The sequence below is a fragment of a genome, unplaced genomic scaffold (assembly GCF_019419815.1).
Source record: "Pyrus x bretschneideri cultivar Hongxiangsu unplaced genomic scaffold, Pyrus_bretschneideri_v1 Contig38, whole genome shotgun sequence".
Taxonomy (NCBI): domain Eukaryota; kingdom Viridiplantae; phylum Streptophyta; class Magnoliopsida; order Rosales; family Rosaceae; genus Pyrus; species Pyrus x bretschneideri.
In genome coordinates, this window is record NW_025999701.1 from 1,128,713 (window position 1) to 1,137,296 (window position 8,584).

Sequence of the window (8,584 nt, forward strand, 5' to 3'; positions counted from 1 at the left end):
CGAAGTGTCAAGACTCTGAAGTATTTGTCGAATGAGGTGATTGGTAAGCACGATGATGGAGTGTGCTTAGAAGTAGGGCCCAAGTTTCCAAGCAGACATGACTAATGCTAGAGCTAATTTCTCATTATTGGAGTATCGTGTCTCTGCATCTTGTAGAGCCTTGCTAGTGTAGTAGACAGGTCGTTCGATACTACCATCTATTCGAATGAGGACGAAACTAACTGCTGAAGTCGAGACAGACAGATACACAATCAGGGTGTCACCAACTTCAGGTTTAGAAAGCAGAGGGGCTTTACTCATGTACTCCTTGAGGTTCTTAAATGCTTCAACACATTTATTAGTCCACGCAATGTACTACTTCCCTTAAGTGCTTTGAAAAAATGAGCGCATTTGTCTGTGGCCTTATAGATGAACCTGGTCAAGGCTATCACCTTGTTAGTAAGGCTCTGGATGTCTTTTGAAGTTACTGGTTATTTCATGTCATGATTGCTTTGATCTTCTGGGGGTTAGCTTCAGACGTCTGTGGTAAGGGCAGTAATTTAGATTGTCTGTCATGTCTGCCTGTTCAAGGATGGTGATTGGGGGAAATTCTAGTTCGCCGAATGCGCATTTGTTGGGGTTCAACCTCATTCGATACTTCTTCAAGATGAAGAAGGTTTCAGACAGGTTGGTGATGTATTGGTCAGCATGTTTGCTTTTGACTAACATATCATCAACATAAACTTCCATGCTCTTCCCAATCTGTTCAGCGAACATTGAATTGACTAACCTTTGATAAGTCACCCCTGCATTCTGTAGGCCGAATGGCATGACTTTATAGCAATATAGTCCTCTGTCAGTAGTGAAGCCATGTGTTCTTGGCTGATTATCTTCACCAACATACAAATCCACAGTTGAATAGTTTAAAATACAAGAAATAAAGACACCGAGAAATTTACGAGGTTCGGCAAAAACCTGCCTACGTCCTCGGAAAGATATTGCTCTTCACTATGAAAAAAACAGTACAAGTTACACATGAGTTAAATCGACATAACCCAATCCCATATCCCTTGTACACCCACTCACAGAATTTTCCCAAGAGCCTCACTCTACCCCAAGAATTCTTTCACAAGAGACCTTTCACTATAGCTCTCTTGATTTCTCTCTGCAACTCTCTCTCTCACCATAAGGCATAACAAATGCCTTAATATATAATGTTCAACATTTCTCATGGGAGAGCCGAATGCTCTCCCCTTGGATGCTTCTTTATGCTTTCTCATCATGATGCTTCCTCATCATGATGTTCCTTCATTATTTTCTTATTTCTTGCTTTCGGCTTCTTTAACAAATGCTGCCAATTAAAACAATAGGAAAACCACCCCGTGGCTTTCACATGGACCAAATAATTATGGCTTTGAAAAAGCCACAAAACAAGGAACAATAATTCTCATCATGATGTTCCCTAGCCTAATTTGGCCACTATCCAACAATATATTCAACCATAGTACGGAATCGCAACTGCTTTAAGAGGGTACTTGCTATGTATGGTTGAACCAGTAGATTCAGTCATGTCTACGTGCTCTTCTACTATTGCACCTACAGGAAATTCCCAGTCGAACTTGGGCACTAAATTCGCCAAAGCAATTTCTTTGATAGCCAAGGCATACTGAACTCCTGGGTATCCACGTCTGCCAGCCCCAAATGGAATGAATTGGAACTCATTTGCTTTATAATCTATGGCTTTATCCAAGAACCTTTCTGGCTCATAATCATCTGGTTTGTCGTACGAATTGGGATCTCTTCCAATTTTTCAAGCATTCACCATAACTTGTGTGTTGGCCTTAATGTCATAGCCGTTTACTTTCGCATCTTTAACATCCTAGGCAACAGCAGCGGAACCGGAGGGTGTAGGCGAAGAGTCTCCTGGATCACTGCTTTCAAGTAATGCATTTCGACCAAATCATCCTCCATAATTATGTCTGTTTTGTTGCAGATTATTTTCCTCCATAATTATGTCTGTTTTGTTGCAGATTATTTTCCTTACCTCGTTCTGCAATTTTTTCATGCCATTGGATTTCTTACAAGCTCAAACATCGCCCACTCTAGGACTCTGGATGTGATATCAGTGCCCGCAGCAAACATGTCCTATAAGAGTATATCAATAAAAGTAAATAATTCCTCTAACATAGCTAGCTAATATGACTAATTACATACTACTGCCTGTCAGGATTTCATGTGCCTACTCGAAAAATGAAAATATATGATCAAATCCAATTACGAATGTTTTTTGTTTGATAGCACGAATTATTTAATTCCAATGTGACATGACCGCATAAAAATTAATTATACAGCAACATAAGGATAAGACTGAGTAAGAGAGAGAATGTTAAATATAATACCAAGACAGTAGCCTTTATGGTAACTCGATCAATCGATAGACCTGCAGCCACGTTTTCTTTCTGAACTGAAAGCAAAACGTCCACAATGTCCTTTTCATCCTCGCTCTTGATTTGAACATCATCCATGTGCTCTTGCACAACTGTATCTAAAAACTTGTCGAACCGTTTATAGGAATTCTAGTTCAGCGTCCAAACCATTGAGACGTGTGAACCAAGCAAGCCATTGAATATAGTCTCCAATATTCACACGTCTAATTAACTCTGTCAGATCCATGGAAATCTCTTTAAACAGCCACCCTGCTTCGTCATCATTGTTGTACTTCCTCCCCACAGCCACTCTACAAATAACATCTCGAATAAGCGCCCCAAATAGTTCAGTTATGTTGAAGAGGAGGAGGAGGAGCCCTACGACTTAAATACCACCACACTATTTCTGGTGTTGCTGATGTGGGATCATAACATTACAACACCCTTCAGAAGACCCGACACTCACAGCGGCTCTTACTCTTGTGGCTTTCACTTTTAACGGCGGCGCACCCTTGGGTCATCCGGTTAAGATAGCATTTTCCAGGTCGTCCGCTCGTCAGCGTCAGGAACCTAGTTTTGATACCAATATTAGGTACTCAAGCCCAAGGAAGAGCCCAACCCAAAAGTTTCGCTCTTTTCGTAGGGTGAGAGAATAGGAAACCAAATCCATGATGAACGACATACTTAATCAGTGCTCCTCCTCCTCCTGCTCCTCAACATCAGTCGTGGATTTAACTGAACTATTTGGGGCGCTTATTCGAGATGTTATTTGTAGAGTGGCTATGGGGAGGAAGTACAACGATGATGACGAAGCAGGGAGGCTGTTTAAAGAGATTTCCATGGATCTCAGAGTTAATTGTATTACTTTTTTCTCCTCTTTTTATTTATTATATGTGAGAAGACTTCACAAGTGGCTTGTCAAATAATTAAAAAAAAAAGTCTTTAGAAATTTAGAGGAGTAGCGACAGTCCATTGCAAAGGGCTTTGTGGACATTGAGCCTAATTCTTGACAGGTATCAGATCTAAAGCCAGCTCTAAAGAGCACAATAATCTAAGGGTAATTTGATACTGGCGAAAGGAAATTAGGCAAGAGCACTAACAAAAGGGAAATATGGTGTTTATGTTCAAGTTAATGGGTTTGAAGAGAAGAATTTTGTGCATTCATACATATCATTTTTCTAATGTGCTTTAACTACATAAAAATAATATACTCATGATTATATATATTAAGGTATAATGTCCCTACTGATCTTTATACTCACCCTAATTAAATTGGTGCAGATTCGAAACCAAAGAATTAAGTCTTGTGTTAGAGATGATACTTACTGTATGCTATGTGTAAATATAAATAAAATAAAGATCTTGGTAGTGTTAGTTCTTTGTTTGAATAAGGAACAAGAAGCTTTATGTAACTTTATTTAAAGTATGCTTTGTAAAACTTATTTGGTGAATAAATGTGAACTATGTTTGAACAGGTTTGATAAATGTGCAGAAAGTATTATATTAGTAATTTGAAGAGTTATCTTGACATATGTCTCCGACCGTGATCGGCAGCTAATATATTATACTATTGGTATCACCACTGTAATAAATGAGTCCAATTCGTACACGGCAGGAAAAAAAATTCAGAAATCAACAAGACCAAGTAATTTAAATAGAGTAATGTTATTTAGAGACGTAATATTAGCACACTTGCCGAAACAATTTTTTATACAAGTGAATCCTATGTTAGTTAAACTTACACTTTCGTTTTTGTACACGCACATTGAACGTTACCCATGATGCTTGTTGATACTTCTGTTCTTTTTTTTTTTTTTTTTGTATTTTTTTTGGACTACATCGATATTTTTACACTAAAATGAGAGGAGTTTGACTAAGCCACGTAATGACAGCTAAATTTGGTGTCGAATTCGTCATCTACGAGATTCAAATCTAAAATCTCTCACTTCTAAACGAAAAGAAATCCTACCAAACACTAGTACTGAGTGGCATACTAACACTATACAAGAATTTCCCAACCATTAGCTAGGTCTCCTGCATTATTATGAAGATAATTATTAATTACCTCTATACATATAGCTCCTTCATACGTTATTGGATTTGAAGTTTGTGTTATATTTCGGAGAAATGATTTTTACACCCCAATTAGAGAAAGTAGTATAAAAAAAATTACTTACTATGAACACTCTTTCATTATATTTCGGAGAAATGATTTTTACACCCCAATTATCCCTGGGGGTTCGCTTTTTTTTTTTTTTTTTTTTCTCTAATACATGTGTTGAATAAAATATTATTAACTGAAAGACTTTTACATGGTAGCCGAGAAGAAAGACGTTTGCATGGCGGCCGAGACAAAAGAAGTTCCCCGGCATATCAAAAGATATATTAATTTTTGTTACTAAAACAAGTCAATAACGTATACGTATAAAGTATATGCATCATTGTTGCATTAACATAATCTTCCAGTCAGAGAAAGAAGGCATGTTGCTTCTGGTATTGGATATTGAATATTGATCGTTAAATGAAGCAATGACGAAAGCCTCTTGTATTTCGTCATTGCTTCATGGCAAACACCAAAGTGAAAGAAATACTTTGTAAAAGCAAAAAATATAGTGACAAAAAGATCAAGTAAAAGAAACCCTACATTATAATTACATACAACTCTATCAGAGATAGCAAAGGATAGATGAACAGAATCATGTATACACAGCGGTAACACGTTCGGTGGAAGGGAAACACATTCTGCAGCGGCATACAAATGCCGGCCATCCTAAGAACAACAGTGATCAAAAGCGTTCCATTGAATGAAACTATAGGGCTGCGTGCTATGCATCATGAATCTATTAAAAGAAAAATACAAGCTGGTAAAGTCTACTGCTACCTCTGTATCTTTATTTTCTATACTCAGTGCCAGGCAGAAGCCGATACTAAGTTCCTGTCCTTCCATCCCAAGAGCATAGCGCCGTCCCTCTCCACCAGTGTATAATGCTCCGAGTAACACCTCAGCAGACTCCTAATGACAGAGTTTACATATGAGCTCAACGGGTATTGCCGAAATCCTGCCATTGTCAACCTGGACTTCCACTTGCCAAAGAGCTCGTGGCGTTCCACCCTCTGCTTCCCCTCGCAAGCAATGACATTCACAATATCTCTCGCCAAGCAATGCTGCTCCACATTGATTCTCTCCTTGCTGCTCCTTGGCATGGCCACGTCAATAGACTCGAACATCGCCATGTAGTATTCAAGAGCTTCCACAAACCTATTGAAGAAAGGGGTTGTGTTTGTGTTTGATTCTTGCTCCACCAAAGTGGTTACCTTTGGATTCAGAGACCTCACTGTTCTTAGCAGCCCATCCCTTGGATTGTTCTCATCAACGCTCTCATCTGGTGTGTGATGAAGCTGCAGAGGGAAGTTCACAGCAAGAGCCTCTCCGGGCCTGACATCAAGCATGTCCCGTGTGACATTGGGTGAGAATACTGGAACTCCATGAAATTCAACTGGGATGTTAAATTTGTCAGAGATGGCTTTCAACCGTCTCCCTACTGCCTCCAACCCATCACCACGGGCATGTTTAGAACGAGGATCATCGATACCTGTAATTCGTACATGGGGAGCCCCACCGGGTCTTGCTGCAAGTGCTTGAAGGAGAGTGACCCACTGACTTCCCTGGGCAATCTGGAAGTCTATAATGTGGATGCGGTCCTCATTTCTGCATGCCTCAGCAATGGCCCCATTGGCTGCCATGTAACCAAACTTTAAGTATGGGCATATCTCAAACAGAATCTGCATGTAGGACAGCAATTCGTTGCTCTCAGGCTCTCTACACCTAAGGGCATGGTAAATATTGGCACCCGATATCTCCTTCCTTGCTATCAGCCCTTCTACCAAGTAAGCTCCAAGTCGCTGGATTGGTTCTCCACTGATAGACACAGCTCCTCTAGCCTTTTCAATCAACTTTTCAAAACCATCCATGTCGTTGTTGGAGAGAGCTCCAGCACATGCAACCAGCAATTGCTTCAGATTACCTGCTGGCAAACCCTTTAGAGATGCATCATCTATCACTTTATGACGTTTCTCAATCTGAACTTCACCCAACTGCCTTTGCCTAGAAACAAAGGATGTCTGGCGTTGAACTGCTTGTGAAACCTGGTGCTCCTGGATCCATGACATGGACCTCTGCATCTGCCTTCTGCTACTTTCTCCAATATAAGTGTTTGGTGTGCTGACTGCTTCTTCCTCGTCATCAGGCCCCATTAAAGCACTCTCCAATTCTTGCAAAGTTTGTTTTATATTCTGGTTACTATTTGCATCCTTTAAGGCAGAAGTGCTACCAGAATAGACCTGCAGACCGTCTCGACTACAGTCCACCGAAGGGCTTAATCTTAACTGATGGACGTAACTGTTTGTTTCAAATGAAGAGGTACAGGAGGGGGTGACTCCTGAGAGATTCTCGGAGGAGCTGCGCTCCTCCTGACTGTCGCTCAGTGTCGTAAGAGAGTCGGAATCAAAGTGAGTCAAAAAGGGTGAATTTGGTGAGTTGCTAGTATCAAATTTCAATGACCCAAGTAACCTTTTCCGTAAAGATGGAACAGTGGGAAGTGGAGCTGTATATGAGAATCCTGCACCAGTCGCACCAAATCCAAAATGCTGGTCCATGCTACGAGATTGGCATCAGCTATTCCATGTGAAGAAATCCGACCGTACAGCTTATCAACTAGAATAGGGTCAAGCTTTGTGCTTTCCCCAGAAACACTCTTGGCAATCCTTGTGAACTTTCAAGATAACAGAATAAACCTGCAATATTGATACAGAAAAAGGCCCATTAACTAGACATTCCGAGGGAAAAATTGCAGATAACCGAACCTTGAAAAGCAGAAATTATAACCAACCCACAATCTTTCTTTGCCTAAATGTTTTATCGAATCAATAAACATCGAGAAAAGTTTTAAATCTTAAACGGACTTAAATCAGAATAAAGAGTACTTGAGCTACCCTTTGGAAGCATAGGAAGCAACGAAATGGGCCGCTTCGATCGATAGAATGGAATATTACTTCAGCAAGTGATATCTCGTCTAAGAAGTCCAGGTCTTCCTACCCTTCGACAAAAGAATCCCGAAGAAGGCAAAGGCCTCCAATTTTCCTAAAGCATCACTAGTCCCTCTATCGATTGGTTAGTCAGGAACAGATAACCAAATGGAGATTGATTCAAACTGGGCGAGACTAATCGGCCTCATCAATCGAAAAACAGAAGATCAATTGACCCGACACCAGGAGAACACAGTTTATAAAATTATACAATTGACAAACTATGTTAAGGTATACAATTTATAAAATTTAACTTCCATGTGAATAAATTAGGAGTAATTTTCCATTTAGGACCAAAAAACCAATATCAAAAACAGTTGAACGATTTTACAAAACCCAACACTTCAATTCACAAAACGCTCCAAACCCACTCACCCTCTGTTTGTTTCCCGAGAAAGTGATAGAAAACAGAAGAAAATAAGAAAATCCCAAGATTTCCTCGCTCTATGCGCCACCAATCAACCTACACGCTCCAATCAAAGAAGCCCAATACGAGCTACAACCTCAGATTTTCCCTTTTAGCAAAAAATTATACCTAAACAAATCAATTCAAACATATACATATCTACGAGCAAGCTAATTTGTACGAACAAATACCTGTATTTTCTCTTCTGGGCCTTCTGGGTCGTATGGGTCGTCTGCGTCTTTAGCTTAGACAGCAAGTTTTGGTAGTGGGTAAGCTCTGGTTCGGTACATGAATCAGTTTCGGTCAAGTTGTGGGAGCTCTGAATTCGCTGAGTTTTCGAAAGTAGTAGATGCTAGGCTTCCAAGGTATATATAGCAGAGAGAGCGAGGAGAGAGAAAGAGAGGGGGTTTGACTCTTTGACGGCGAGTTTGTACGGAAGTAACGGTGACGTAAACAGTGCTGTGTAAAATACTGAATTACTTGAATGACGATCATCTTTTAATTCTTTTGTACAAATTCTGAAGATTCTTAAATTATGTTGGTTTATTGTACAGCGATTAGAAATTATTTTAAATCAAATATAAATAGTATCTGATGAAAATTGATTGCACAATATACAATAAACGAACATGATTTAAATATCTCTATGATCTTTATAAAGAGAATTTAGAAAAAATACTCTAGTGAA

At 39.6% G+C, this 8,584-nt stretch overlaps 1 protein-coding gene and 1 long non-coding RNA gene across 2 annotated transcripts; one reads left to right on the plus strand and one right to left on the minus strand.

Annotated features, from left to right (window-relative positions):
* Positions 1–972: 972 nt before the first annotated feature.
* Positions 973–3,331, plus strand: LOC125468462. The gene is made up of 2 exons (XR_007250854.1): positions 973–1,920; positions 2,010–3,331. It is a non-coding gene; the product is annotated as an uncharacterized LOC125468462 (long non-coding RNA).
* Positions 3,332–5,029: 1,698 nt separating this feature from the next.
* Positions 5,030–8,251, minus strand: LOC103946565 (scarecrow-like protein 21). The gene is made up of 2 exons (XM_009357287.3): positions 8,088–8,251; positions 5,030–7,199 (listed from the first exon to the last, which is right to left on the minus strand). The coding sequence occupies exon 2, from the start codon at positions 7,059–7,061 to the stop codon at positions 5,310–5,312; it is 1,752 nt and encodes a 583-aa protein (XP_009355562.1). The 5' UTR covers positions 7,062–7,199; positions 8,088–8,251; the 3' UTR covers positions 5,030–5,309.
* Between the last annotated feature and the right edge of the window lie 333 nt (positions 8,252–8,584).

Coding starts and splice junctions, on each gene's coding strand:
- LOC103946565 (XM_009357287.3), bottom strand. CDS start 7,061: ATGGACCAGCATTTTGGATTTGGTGCGACTGGTGCAGGATTCTCATAT.